The sequence below is a fragment of the Octopus bimaculoides genome, chromosome 21 (assembly GCF_046866305.1).
Source record: "Octopus bimaculoides isolate indiv1 chromosome 21, ASM4686630v1, whole genome shotgun sequence".
In the NCBI taxonomy this organism is placed as follows: domain Eukaryota; kingdom Metazoa; phylum Mollusca; class Cephalopoda; order Octopoda; family Octopodidae; genus Octopus; species Octopus bimaculoides.
The window spans coordinates 24,497,753-24,513,752 of record NC_142948.1 but is presented as its reverse complement, the minus strand read 5'-3'; the positions used below and the strand labels follow the sequence as shown (position 1 = coordinate 24,513,752).

The 16,000-nt window shown below is 36.4% G+C and overlaps 1 protein-coding gene across 1 annotated transcript in view; it reads right to left on the bottom strand.

Annotated features, from left to right (window-relative positions):
* LOC106881767 (CD63 antigen) overlaps window positions 1-15,164 on the bottom strand; it is a 34,839-nt gene extending 19,675 nt beyond the window's left edge. Inside the window, exon 1 of the mRNA XM_089338946.1 lies at window positions 14,977-15,164. Within this exon, the coding sequence (XP_089195072.1) occupies window positions 14,977-15,039 (63 nt within the window). The 5' untranslated portion in view covers window positions 15,040-15,164. The remainder of the gene's footprint in view (window positions 1-14,976) is intronic.
* Window positions 15,165-16,000: the final 836 nt, after the last annotated feature.

The window sequence follows — 16,000 nt, the reverse complement described above, 5'->3', positions numbered from 1 at the left end:
CATCATTGAAAACTCAAAGCTACAATTAACTCATTTAAATCAGCCATATCCGGTCCATATATTCTACCTGTTTTATGGTCAAACTGGCCAGATCTGACCTCTTATACCTATCCTACAATATCACTCCAGAAATAATTAAAAAATGAGGTAATGCATGATTAATTGAAAACACTAAATAAATAAGCATTACATTTGACAGTAATCTAAATGCTAAAGGGTAAATTCAAAACAATACAAATAGACGGGCATTATGTTTGACAGAATAATCTGAATGTTCATCTAAAGTTAAAGCCTGGCAAAATGGTGGCCAATTAGATCAAGTTAGCATCACAGCACTGAGTCAGTTATAGGACCTCAAAACATTCAAGTTCAAAGAGTGACACATCCAACCATAGGCAGCTATATCTTAAGATGCCCATCACATACACATGTGTGTGTGTGTGTGCATCTACATAAACGTGCATGTGTAAATGTCTGCATATGAGCATGCAATCAGGTGCAATTGTGCTGGCGCTAGGAAGGGTATCCTTGGTGCTAGGAAGGGCATCCAGCTGTAGAAACTGCCAGATCAGATTGGAGCCTGGTGCAGCCATCCAGTTCACCAGTCCTCAGTCAAATCGTCCAACCCATGCTAGCATGGAAAGCGGACGTTAAACGATGATGATGTTCATGCATATGTGCATAAATGTGTATATATATGCACAACTGTGTGTGTGTGTGTGTGTGTGTGTGTGCGTGCTTACATTTCCCCTTTTCCAAATACTGCAAGCTGCAAATAGTTATGTTCCTGCTCACCACACCCATGTCAACAAACAATTCACTCACTCGATGCCTTTGAAGACATGTAAACTACAATCCTTTACATGAAAAACAAGGGTGGATTAAACCACAGGAGAGGCAACCAGCTGCAAAACAGTGACTCAAAAATAATTCATCTGACCCATGTTAGCAAAGTGAAAAAAAAAGACATACAACCTAACAATAAAAATCAGAAAAAGGAATTAACAAATTATGGTCAGTGATCCTATGTCCAAAGACAAAACTGTTCACAGGAGGATGAGGCACCCACTATTTTTTCATTAGGGTGGAACATGCCAGCATAGAAATCAGACGTTTAAGGATAGTGATGCTGATTACAATAACATATCCCACTTAGATTTATTTGAATTTCAAAACAGAATATTTAGCATCATCTGGCATTGTAGGAATTATAACATGTAGGTGGGAAACCAGAATATAGTAACATCTTGTTTATAATATTTCATTCTCTCAGGACCTTAGTAGAAACTACCAATTGTGGGTAGTTAAATATAGACTCATTCCAATTAAAAGATGAAAATAGATAATTTAACATTAGATTTTGGCTCATTACAAAGAAAAATATATAATTTCAAATGAAATTATCTTTTACTAAAAGAAAGCAATTACTTAAGTCATCACTGTCTAGAAAATTCTTGTAAATTTCAGTTTTAATATATTTTATATACAAGTAGGTTTCTTAAACTTTTACAAAAAGAGAAGTGACACCAACCTCAAGGTTTTGGCTTGTTAGCATTTATAGTCCCACAAAGCTAGCATGCCAAAACATAAGTCAATGCTGCCCTTCTAGTGAAAATTTAATAAACTTTTATTCTACTAAAAAGCATTGAGTAATTCTTCAGTTTATATAGCTTTTATACATAACTTGACAAAAAAGGTTTACTTCAAAAGAGCTCAGTCCTATTATATGGTGCATGTCTTTACAAGTGATTGTGATGGATAAAGGTCAAAGCTATTCTAACCACAACCTGATTTTATTCTTAAATTTTTAAATAAGTTATGGTGAGGGAGATACATTAAGTACATAGTGGAATTTGATACATGGACACGCTGCTCAAGTTTGTTTTTGCATGCAGTCAAGCTATTTCCACTAAATATCTGTAACTGATACACACTATACCACTAGTTATACTATCTGTACATACATACTATCTAGATAATATGTATGTATAAACATTTTGTATACAAAAAAGAATTTAAATTTTAGAAAGCTTAAATGTAAACACATTAGCTCATATCATTTAGCATTGGGTATTTTCCATGCTAGCAGGAGTTGGAGAAGAGTATATTTGAAGCAGTATTCTCTTCACATTACAACGCCTTGCACGTTTTTCAAATAATGCTATGCATGTATGCAATAGATCTGTTATTTGACAAGGATTCAGTTGCCTGATCTACTGAATTACTTGCTCCTAAATTAATATCCAAGTGACTGAGTATACCAGACACGAATAGCCTTAATTCTCAGGCAGAATTGGCATGACAGTGTGCGCTGCAGGACAAGGATGTACTTTTTGAATTTGAATTATAGGTCAATCCACGCCACAGTTTCTGTCCAACCAATTACATTTACAAGATACAGATTGACACAAGGATATAAAAAGAATGACATGGCCCAAAATGCCATGCAGTAGAATCAAACCCAAAATCCTATGGCTACTATTCAGCTGTTAAGTATGTATGCATAAAAAGAAAATGGAATTTCATGCCATTCATCTATAACAAGTGCAGAGTACCAAAATACTGGAGTTGATGTAACTGACTGAAGCCCTCAAAAGTGGTAACCACTACATGGCAGTCGCCAATGATACTATGTATGTGTACATGAGCCTAATTTTTAATAAACATAACATTCGAAAAGGTCAGAAAATATTTGAATCAAAACAAGAAACATTTATTTAGACACTATTAAGTACAGGATTTTATTAGTAAAAACCACTTGAAAAAGTGAACACTGGAACCAAAGTGTTTCAAGTATCTTTAGCATCGACTCTGTGTTTGTGTAGAGAGCAAGTAAGAGAGAGACACAGAGTGCATTACAAGCAGGAAAGAGGAAGAAAGAAAGTGGCAGAGAGAAAAAATTAGAGACACTGGGGCGTAATTTAAACTCCTATAATATTATCAACAATCTGCTTAAAAAAAAAGAAAAAATGAGAGAGAGAGGAAACTACTATCATTAATAAGCTCAATCACGACAGTTGAGGAAGAAGAAATAATAGAACGGCACCAGTTGGTAGTTCAATCAGTCGACAGATCAATATTTCTAACCAACATAACATGGAATCACTGTCAACAACACACCAGCAGGTTTCCAACAATGTTTGCTAACAACACAAAGCACCATAGAAACGAGATATTATTGTTGTTACAGTTGAGGTTTTATGAACAAAGATATTGCAGCTACGACCATCTCTTTCCCTCTCGCCAGACCTCATGCATTGGATAATGTAATCTAAAGTGTGTGTGTGATATATATATATATACATTTTTTTTTTTCCTAATTCATAGGGTGCATGATTTTGTTGCTAAATTCAGTCAAGCAGGCAAATCGAACATGTTTGTAACCATAGGTCAGACCAGATCCAAGTAGGCTTGGTCTCTCAGCTGCTCTCCTCCCACCCAACCTCGTGGGCATCGGTACCATTTTCCTCTTTCTCCGAGCTTTCCGACGAAGGGCTACGCCCGAAACGTCATACACTCTTTCCTTTCCTTTCCTGAGCGTCCAATAACACTATCCATATCACGTCCTCACTTTGTTGTTTTTTTTTTTAACCACACACGCACGCGCACTTTATTTAAAAGCAGCAGAAATATAACAAAAGACTTACTCTGAGTTTCACGTTCCCGTTCATCGGACAGTTTTTGTCCGATGAATGGGAACGTGAAACTGAGTAACAGTCTTTTGTTATATTTCTGCTGCTTTTAAATAAAACATTACTCTACCTCTGGTATTTGAGTACTTTTTTCCACCTTGTTGCACATTTTATGTGCTTACTCTGGTATATATTTATATATATATATATATATATATATATATATATATATATATAAATAAATATAAATATATATCGATAGATAGATAGATAGAGAGAGAACAAAGTTATGTTAGTCCACACAGGTAGAAATATAGAAGTTGAAAATACACTGAGAATAGTTAAAATATTTTTTACTGATATATTCAAAGCTTTAACCAGTTTCACAGTTTTCAAGAAGTTGAAACAAAGATGTGGCGTTTCCAACTAGAGTTTTAAGCTTGTCCTATTTTTATAGGAAGGTTATGGCTCTAATTAGTATATATTTTGAACAGGATTTGACTGGTGGAGGATAGTCACATGACTGGTCTTAGAAATTTTTGTAGGTTTCCCACTATGTCCATGTGTTAGTATCATGTGATGATGTTTGGCATCATAAGTTAATGCTGACACAGTTGACTGAACATGTCCAAACAATCAATGTTTTGAACGTTTTCTGTCAAGTGTTTGTAGAGAATGATCACAATTAAGTTTATAACCTTTTGTACGTTTCCCGCTGTGTGTTTGTGTCACGTGACAGTATATTTTGCACCTAAAAAGAAGGCCAACACAGTTAAGAACATTTTTAGTTACAATCAAGGCACTCCAAATTTAATCTGTCTGGTGGGAGAGTAGGCAGGAATCGTTTGTATGTAATCCAGTGGCTAAAGTTAGCTGCGTAGGTTCCTTCATGTTAGGTAGAATGAGTTTTGTATGTGAATAGTTATTTGCATATATATACTTTGTTAAAGTCTTGGTTTATACTTTTGTATGAAAGTACTTTCTTTGTTTATCTGTGCTTCATCTGTGGTATTCGCTGAACATAGGTAGAGTGGAAGACCTGGGTTTTGGGGGACTTATTTTTTGTACATACGTCTATGTGTCCACTCAGTGGAATCTGTCTAGTACTGGGGTCTTGTATTTGTTGTCAGTGGATGGTCAGTCTATTTCTTAGAGTAAGCTTTGATCTATGTAATCTTCATTACATAGTTGACATTTGATAGCATATATTAAATTAGTTGAACATGTAAAGTGATTTTTTTTTTACAGTAAAAATCTGTCCCAATTTGAATTTGTATGCTTCAGTGCATTTTCAATTTCTATTTTCCCTATATATACACAAATATACACATACATATATATGGAAGCAAACTTTAGGTTGATTAAAATGTTTGCAACATTTCAACAAATAAATGTATTTTAACAGAAGTTCACTTATGCATAAACACTGCTTGGTGTTGATACTGTTGAAATGTGTGTGCGTGTGTGTGTGTGCGAGCAAGCATGAGCATATCGGACTATCAGCCTCTCCCACTACCTGTATGTACATATAAATGTATTCATTAATTTTTTTTAAAGAAAATATTGCACAAATAGGCGCAGGAGTGGCTGTGTGGTAAGTAGCTTGCTTACCAACCACATGGTTCTGGGTTCAGTCCCACTGCGTGGCACTTTGGGCAAGCATCTTCTACTATAGCCTCGGGCCAACTAAAGCCTTGTAAGTGGATTTGGTAGACGGAAACTGGAAGAAGCCCATCGTATACGTGTATATGTATGTGTGTGTGTGTGTGTATGTATGTTTGTGTGTCCCCTACATCGCTTGACAACTGATGCTGGTGTGCTTATATTCCCGTAACTTAGCGGTTCAGCAAAAGAGACCGATAGAACAAGTACTAGGTATCCAAAGAATAAGTCCTGCGGTCGATTTGCTTGACTAAAGGAGGTGCTCCGGCATGGCCACAGTCAAAATGACAGAAACAAGTAAAAGAGAGAAATGCAGTCCAGGTTACATCAACAGGTCACAGTGGGTGAGGATCATGAATGAAAGGTTTTTACCATTCAATACGCTTGAACAGTCAGAAGCTGTTCAGGTGGTACTTGTTAGAACAGACAGATCTTGTTAAATTTCTGCCAACCACTTCAAGTATTTCAAATTTTTTCAAATTTCCTACTCTGATGCAACAACTTCTAGGGGAAAATAATGCAATTTTTGTTATTTTGCAAAAAAACAATAATCTGGAGGAAATTTGAAATACGAAGTGGTTGAAAGAAATTTAACGCTCCGAATAGACAAAATATTTCTGAAACAACTCCAACAATGCCCACGCCTCCACCAAAATATGGCAACTCAGTCTCCAAGTGTCTCAAAACAGACATCTACCATACTGGAAGATGCCTTGAGTGCTGCAGGTGAGGAAAGAGAATAACAATTCTAGCAGACTAGCAGCACCAACATGTGATGGGAGAGGTGAGGGTGGAAGAAGAGGTGAAAGAGAGTCTGGAGGTGGTGAGGGGGCTCTGGAATGCACATACGCGGAGGAGAATTTATAGAATGTCTACCAAATTTCATTAGCAATGCTTATATTTTGCTTACCTACTCCCTCACCAAGCATCATATACACATTCTCACACTCGTGCAGGTGTGGCTGTATGGTAAGAAGCTTGCTTCCCAACCACATGGTTCTGGGTTCAGTCCCATAGCATGGCACAGCACCTTGGGCAAGTATCTTCTACTACAGCCTCGGGCCAACCAAAGCCTTGAGAGTGAATTTGGCAGATGGAAACTGAAAGAAGCCCATCATATATATATATATATATATATATATATATATACACACATATATATATGTACATGTGTTTTCTTTTTTTGTTCCCCCACCATCGCTTGACAACTGATGTTCGTGTGTTTACATCCCCCGTAACTGTGGTTCAGCAACTGAGTCAGTACTAGGCTTACAAAGAAAAAGTCCTAGGACAGATTTGTTCAACTAAAGGCAGTGCTCCAGTATGACTGCACTCAAATGACAAACAAATGAATAAAAGTGTGTGTATGTAGACACACACACACACATACACCAATCATCCTACAAGTACACTCAAATAAAATTAAGCAGTCAACACATATACAGAACTAGAACACAAGCCTTTAAGTTTATAAACAAGGAAATTGAAGAAGCTCAGCTGAATTAGCTATTTGAATCTCTTTGGAAATATTTGCTATGATGGAATTAGTCAGAAAAGTCTACTACCTAAACTTTTGATCATTATTTTTTTTCTTTAATTTGTTCCTTCCTCTGTCTAAAAATATTTAAACACATGCACAAAACATACATGCAATAACCCTGTATAAAGGTTGAAGAAAATTCTATTTAAAACAAAACATTCTACATAAATTGTTACAAATGGGAATGGTCATATTTTGCCAATTAAACACACACAAAAGTGCACGTGTTTAATAAGCAAAATATGACCAATCTGAAATATAACAATCTTTGTTTCAACACAGATTTCACATCAGGAATTTTATGTAAGACTTGTACAAATAATTCATTTTTAATAGTAGGACTCAAAACAGACGCATGGCAATTATTGGTGATCTAGTAGCTTAGCTAGGAAAGGGTGAGCAGGGTGACGCCTTCATAAGGGCAGCATATTAGGGTCAGCTGTATAATCCTGTACAGAGTTGGAGGTCCAAGGTTAAATGGGGGTGATACAAGCACTGTGCCAGGTGGCACACCTCCTATGCCACTGTGACAGGTAGAGTGTGCTGTCTGGCACAATAAATAGGAATGAAGAATATAGCAATATAAACGAGAGTGCATTTTTGCACAAAAGCCTATGAAAGTTTTTTCTCATGGTATTTACTGCGGAATAGTTTGTTTTAACAGAACATCCATGTTTAAGTGAGGATAAATATTCATCTTCAAATTCTGACAATTATTATATTTTCTTTCTTCAGATACTTTATATACTCATTTAACAACTATGTAACACATATGATGGCACTCCATCGCTTACGACAACGAGGATTCCAGTTGATCCGATCAACGGAACAGCCTGCTCATGAAATTAACGTGCAAGTGGTTGAGCACTCCACAGACACGTGTACCCTTAATGTAGTTCTCTGGGATATTCAGCGTGACACATAGTGACAAGGCTGACCCTTTGAATTACAGGCACAACAGAAACAGGAAGTAAGAGTGAGAGAAAGTTGTGGTGAAAGAGTATGGCAAGAAAGAGTACTACATTTTATTGCCCTCCGCCTAAAGGATGAAAGGTACTATTGACCTCAGCAAGTTTTGAACTCGAAACAGGAACAAATACTGCAAAGTTTTCTTCCAATGCCCTTACATTTCCACCACCTTGTTGCCTGTATACATAACTGTAATGTCCACTTTTCCATTCTTGCATGTAAACAGAACTCCTTGACAGATTTTCCTATGGCCAGATGCTCTTCCTGTCACAAAGTGCCACCTATTTCCAAGCAAGTTAGTATTTCTCTCCGTGATTAGACAAGTTTTTCACAAAAGATTAGAAACAACACCACTTGGATGACACTGACACTCATTTACAATCCATATGATGTCAAGATGAGAAGACAAACATACACACTCATGTGATGCACTTTCAATTTTCAGCTACTAAATTCATCTATAGGGCTTCAGACAGCCTGTGGCTATAAGAGATGCTAGTCCAAGGTGTCTTGCAGTAAGACTGAACCCAAAACAACATAACTGGGAAGTGAACTTCTTAAACACACCTGTGTCTATATAAGAAAGGTGTCACGAATGGATAACACTGTTGGTAGTAGGGTACCTAACAAGTCCTTTTCAGAACAATTCATTTGCCACACATTCCTCAATCTGTATGTCAGTTGGACAGCTACTAAGCAATAGCATTGGAAGTCTAACTAAACCAAGCAAGGGTAACCGACAATCCATAACCTCTGAAATTCATTAAGGACTTCTGATTTTCAACAGACTCTACTGAAGAAACCCAGCCAAAAATGTTCAAGTTTCAAGCAACAGAAAGGCCATATTCAGTAACATTGTAAAACACTCCTCAGACCAGCCTGGTTGACCCACCATGCCCTTAACATACCCCCAGAAGCTGAACATCTGCTATAGCTGTGATTCACTATAGCCCAGATTCAGCCTAAGCCAAGACTCTGGAAAAGTCCTATGACAATGGGGAAATAGTGAACCAACAGATAAAGATACCCAAGGTGTAATTTCATAAAAGTAAAATGAAAAACTATTGAGTGGTGGATTGGTAGAATTTTAGCATTTGTTCAGGTCCTTTACATTCTGAATTCAAATTCTACCAAGGGTTAATTTTACCTTTCATCCTTCTAGGATTCATAAGAAACAGTGGAGAGTAGGAAATATAATCGGCTCCCTCACCCAACCCTTCCTGAAAGCTGTGGCTTATGAAATATTTAATAAATCTAATAAATGCTATACTTTGCAAAAAGATTAGTCCTGACTAGAAGTCTAAAGAGAGAAGTTTTCAATCAGCCCACAGCATGGTTAAGATTTAACAAACTGCCTCTATTACTCAGCAAGACAGAGTTGAAGACGGTCTGAGGTGCACAATTTCATCAGATGCCAAGATCAACAAAAGTAGACATCAGACAGGCAAAAGCAAAGATTTAGTAGGTTATACAAAACAGGTGTAATACAAACCACCCTCCCATGCAACACTCCAGTCAGCGGTTACCTACTTTCACCCCGTCACTGGTTACCCACTTCCAGTTTTTGTCTCTGCTCTATCCTCAACATCCACTAAAATGACTGTCACCAACATCAAAGTCCTGCTATTAACGGTGATGTCAGGTGGGGCATGTTTCTAGGTTGTGGAGTCACTACTTACAAAAAGGTTGCAAAAGATGGTAAACTCTGTAGTGACCACCATGACTGAGGTGTCCTAAAGTAGATGTCTATGAGACTCAGAAAAGAAAAGAAAAAAATCTACCTTGCTGCTTGTTACATTGACTATCAAGAGAGTTAAGTGATCTGTTCCAGCTTCTGACTGTGAGGAGAGGGTAACCAAGCCAATAATACACGTGGACAGTTACATTCCTAAATAATTTGTGAAACCAACCTATGATATATAATTACACAGCTACTAATACATTTGTTTTACACACACACACTCTCCCATCATTAGACAATGTATGGGGGTCCGGCAATTTCTTGCCACACAAACCACACAGATGATTTCTTTATAGTGATCAAATGTTTGTCCATTCATAAGCTCACTCCCTCCATCAAATCAACAATACCTTTCCAGGTGCACTATGTGCCACACGTTAGATGATGAAATGATCATAGAGTAACGTGAAATAAAGTGCTTTACTCAAGAACACAACTATGCCTGGTCTGGGAATTGAAACCGCAATCTTGCAGTCATGAGTGCAACACCCTAACCACTAAGTCATGTGCCTTCAGATACACACATATATATATATATATATATACACACATACATACATACATACACACATTATATATATATATATATACATATATATATATATATACATATATATATATATATACATATATATATATATATATATATATATATATATATATACACACACACTCTGAGTGGTTGGCGTTAGGAAGGGCATCCAGCTGTAGAAACTCTGCCAAATTAGATTGGAGCCTGGTGTTGCCATCCGGTTTCACCAGTCCTCAGTCAAATCGTCCAACCCATGCTAGCATGGAAAGCGGACGTTAAATATACATTATATACATAAGTGCACCCATGTAGACAAAACTCATGACAGTTTTATTAATCAGGGAACAGTGAATCTATTCAAATCAAATATTAAATTCCTACTTTTGAAACTATCTTCTAGACTCCACTTCACTGTATTAGAACTAAAATAAAACCAAAGTACCATGACAGTAAAAAGCACCCGTCCAGTGTGTCCTATGACAATCTACTAATTGACACTATTTCATTAGTGTAACAGCAAACACACCCACAAGCTGACTATTGATGAGTTTTAATTTTTTTTACCTTTTGCTTCAGTAGTTAAACTACAGCAATGTTGGAGCAGAGCCTTGAAATTTTAGTAAAATGAAACCTGGTTCTTATTCTATCAGTCTTTTTCGCCAAGATGCTAAGTTACAGGGACATAAATACAGCAACACCAGTTCATGAAATAGTGGGACGGACAGACACAATTTAGTAAAATGAAACCTGGTTCTTATTCTATCAGTCTTTTTCGCCAAGATGCTAAGTTACAGGGACATAAATACAGCAACACCAGTTCATGAAATAGTGGGATGGACAGACACAAAGACATGCACATCACCATTTAACATCTGCTTTCCATGCTGGCATGGGTTTGAATGGAACTGGTAAGCTGGAGAGTTGCACCTGGTACACACACACACACACACACACACACACACACACTGCTTTCAGTTTCCTGAACCAAATCTATCCACAAGGCTTTGGTCAGCCATCATACTGCACCTGCACATATACAAAGTATGCATAATGCACACACACACCTATGCCCAGCTAGAGAGATAGACAGACAAATGCCAAGTACTCTATTCACATACATTTGGAACACCCAAACAATTCTGATTTGGACAAGCAATTTAGTCCACACACCAATAAAATTACTTTTTATTGTACCCAGTATTTTCGTTTCAGTGTGAAAATCTTTCTATTTATAGTGTGAAACTTTATTATTCTGAGCATGGGAACAGATTTTCAACAATAAATGAAACCTTACAAACGCCAACATTTTTATATTTTCTAAGTTTAATTTTCAGACACGACAGTACGCTATTTAACAATAGCCTGATCCAAATAACTCATTTTTCATGAATTTTACCACGAGTACCTTTCAGATGGAGTAGATTACGACAATATCAGTTTAATGTGGAAAAAAAAAAAAAAATTGGTGGGCGTACCACACGTGCATAGTGATATTGCAATTTTTTTCAATTTCAAGTTTCATTTTTAAATGTGTCAGTATGTGTGTGCGCACGCCTAACAATTTTTTCCACATTAATGTCTGATGTAATCGGAACACAGCATTTGTAGAAATTTTCATTAAAAAAAATTTTTTTGAAAATTGTGGGGAGGTAAAAACAAAAAAAAAAAAAGTCGAGACACACTTGTGTAGGTATACCAAATTTGGGTGTACCTGTCCTTCGAACAACCATATATTATGGGAAAGGAGTAGGCTCCCCCCACCCCAATCTTTTCAGTATTCCTGTATTTCATAACGGGAATTACGATTCTGAAAAAAAAATTGCCTGCTGTTTACGGTTTTGGTTCCTCTACATGAACACTTTTCCTCGTATCCTTTTTTTCTTTCCCGTGAATTAAGGAACTTGAAGGGAAAATCCTGCCCGTAATGGATAATGAATCTAGTGCTTGATACACCCATCTCCGAAAGGAGGACGAGGTGATCGCGGCCAGAACGCCTGTAACCGTGGATAGATCTACTCTGTCAGGCCTGACCAACACCAAACCGTCTAATTTTGATAGATTTTGCGATAAAACCAGCAGTAAACAAGTAGGCAACATTTCGCTCATCACGATTAAAAAAAGGCATTCATTTTAGAAATTATGTAGTGTCGAAAACCTTAATTTCTCTGGATATGTGATTTATGCATCGCAGATTACGATTCTACATAGAAGTTAAGGGAGGGCTTTTTTTGTTTGTTTTTTTTGCTAAACCCCACTACAAATTTTCAGTCTTAGCTTTTGTGTGAGTGAGTGAGTGCAAACATTTCTTTGGATTTGTATTACACACAATTTTGAATTATCATGTCAAATATTTAAAACAAATCTGAAAATAAAAATTTCAAAGTAAAAACTGAAAAATTACACAGAAAAAGGTGGGTGCAAAAGTCTAATTTTCCTCCACCACCAAATGTTTTTCTTTTGTAGATTCGCACTCTACGACGCTTAAAATATACAGATCCGAAAAAATTGCGGATTTTGGAGCATTAGATAATTTCCGATTCTACAGATATGCGCGCGTAATGTGTGCGTGTGCATCTAGGAATCCTTAAGCCAGAAAAAAGACAGGCACTCGTATATTTGTCAATAGAGCGTGGATATCTTTATGTTCACACTATACAGTGAAATTGATAATTGGCTGAAATGCATGTATAAAACTGTATATAGTAAAACTTCGGTTAACGAGTACCTTTCAACACGAACAAATCGGTTAACGAACATTTTGGGTGACGAACGGCCTCCAGGAACGAATTAAATTCGCAAGCCAAGATTTCACAGTAGAATTTGTGTGTGCGTGTGTGTGTGTGTGTGTATACACACACATTTCTTTGGAAGGGGAGGTTCAAATGAAGAAATGGGATTTGAGTGGACGGGGAAGGAAAAGCCTCCACAAAAATTCTAACGAGAGCAGAAGAGCCACTACTTGGTCGTTCAACCTACAAGAAATAGCCAAACTTCCCTGAAACCAAACCCTACCTACCCTAAAAATTTAAAAGAAAAGGCCACAATAGACAAATGATTCCAACGCATACAGTAATACGCAACTAAACCCTACCATCCTAAAAATCAAAAAGAAAAGGCCACAATAGACAACTGATTCCAAGGTATAGAGTCATACGCGATGGTCATGGTTAGGACAGTTTTTGAGTCTGCTCAGTCATGGCTGATCTGGGGCTAAAACAAACAAGACTAGCTTAGTTAAATTACCAGGACAAGACCAGGTATAAGATTAGCTAGAAAACGTTCAAATTAAATATTGTAAATTATATATTTTTAACGTTTAATTTTGGTTTGATTTTAATTGACTTCAACGAAGCTAGTAGCAGAACAAGGAGGATCTGCCTTGAAAACGTCAGTTGATGGGCACTGGTTTATATATGTAACAGGTTCGAACTGTCGTCAAAAACATTGAACAGCTGGTCGAGAGAGTGAAGAAGACCAGACCACTTTGCAAATAATTAAATCAAACTTTCTCGGTGTCACGTCACGCCACTCACAGAAAAAAAAATAAAGAGAAAAAAGACTGTCTTCGATTGACACAGATTAAAAAGCTTCAATACGAAGTTCAGTATATGATGGAATTGTGCGAGAAAACGAAGTATAACAGTATTTAGTTATCAAAGTACAAAAGAAATCGATATGAAGATTATATATATATATCTATATCTTTGAGAAGAAAAGCTTTGAAAGAAGAAATGAAGTCGGAGAGGTTAAACCCAGAGATAACAGGGTGTGTGCGTGGTTGTGTGTATGTGTGTGTGTAAACAGTGGTTATTGAGGAGGGAGGCGTTGAAAATTTGAGTGGGTAAGACAAGAAGAGTACGAGAGTTTAGTGGTGATTGGTATAAAACCCAGCGCTGGAAAAACACGGAGGAGCCAGCTGGACAAGGCAGTTAAGTAGTACAAGAAATGTAATAGGGGAACAAATGGTAGTGAAGGGCAAGAACTGCAAAGGGGAAAAACAGCGATGACAGAACAGACGAAGGGGCAACTGGACAAGGCAGTAAGTAATATCAGAATATAAAAGAGAAATAAATTCAATGTGAAGGGGCAAGAAGAGTAGAGGTGGTGGGGAACAAGAACTGGGGAGGGGGAAAATAGTGGCAGACTTTCGGAATAGCAGTCACAGTGTTGACAACAGACGGGGGGGAGGGGTAAGTGAACAAAGCCGTAGTTATTAAGACAGCTTAATGACCACAAAGGTGACAATATGGACACGGTGGTGACAGTAGGAAACAGGTAATACAATATTTAAGAAATAGACAAAGAATATTTGCTACAGTAGTAGGATCGCCATATAGCAGAGAAGACCATTTTATTAGCAAACAGGAATGCGGACTTCAATGTTCAGCTATTCCCCAACACACACAAAAAAATATTAAAAAGACAAACCTAATATAACAAAGGGTGTGGGTATTTATAGATAAGAAAAAGATTACTTTTCCATAGCTAACAGTAAATAGCACATTCTACAGATAGCAACGATTTACATGAAGGTTCCCCCATTATATATATATATATATATATATATATATATATATATATATATATAATGTATGTAAATGTAAGTGTGCACTGAAATATCTCGTTTGGTAAACTAGACAGAGTTGAAGAGAAAACAAGAAAGGTCTTTAAAAGATATTTATTCTAAGAAGTCCAAAACTTGAAAGAAAGCAATAAGAATTAAAACTAGAGGATTTAATGTGGGAAATGATCGAAGATTGACACAATGAAAGCGTCAAAGCAGAGGTGTGTGTAAATTTTGTAGCTAGTGTTGACAATAGTAGTCGAGTTAGTTTACAGGTTCTTTGACTCAAGACGGAGGAGGAGAGAGAAAAAAAACAGTAATTTCTTCAATACTTACCACAAAAACGAAGTTGAATGCAAAAAGCAAATATTTTATACATTTCATTCCAGCTTCTACCATCCTGATAAGTTTGTACGGTCACCTTTCAAATAAAATTTATAAATAATCTAAGTCCCTTTTTGTTTTCGGGAGGACTCACTTTATCACTAATGACAACAAAGCACTAAGAATGCTAGAACAGCGTGACCACGCTTTATATAGATTTAGTGTCATTGTATCCCTCCGCATAAACCTTCCGCCATAGAACGAACTACTTTATAAGAAAGATGTTCTTTGATCAGCTTTTGTATATTTTATCGATCTACTTTTATTTTTCTGGTAAATTAATTATAAATTATATCGATCAAAGAGTATCTTAGTAATTTATTTATTAAAAATATCGGAAAGATAAGTTTTTTTCAATTTCGAGAATATGACAATTAATTCTTGAATTAATAAGTACTTTGGTTCAAAGAAATTTAGTCATTCTAAAAATATGGATAAACATATGAGACAAAACTCTTGATAATCCATTTATTTGGATGTCCTTTCTCGACAAAGTATCATCTATGGATTAACTATTTGTCGTTTTACAGAAGGATTTTTACTTAACGGTTTATTACTGATTACAACGTCGGACAAAAAAAAAATACCTACAATATTTAGTTGCAGCCCTGTATGATCTGAGTTCAAATCCCGCTGAAGTCTAAACTTTGTTTTTCATACATTTGGGATCGATAAAATAAACAACAGGCCAAATAATATGAAATTTTGTATATTAAATAGATTCTTGTGTCAAACGAATTTGACAATTGATAGTCAAATAAAAACGAAATTTGGCAGGGAGAATGAGGAATCTACAACCTCCAAGAGAAAAATGTTATCAACAATAAATTAGGTCGAACTATTCTTTCCATTCTTTTTTCCTTCATTGTTTTTTATCCATTTATTCAGACAGAAAAAAAAAATAAGGAAGAAAAAACAACGAACTACAAAGCTGACCTAATTCTATTTTATCAACTATTTTTGGTTGTTTATTCTT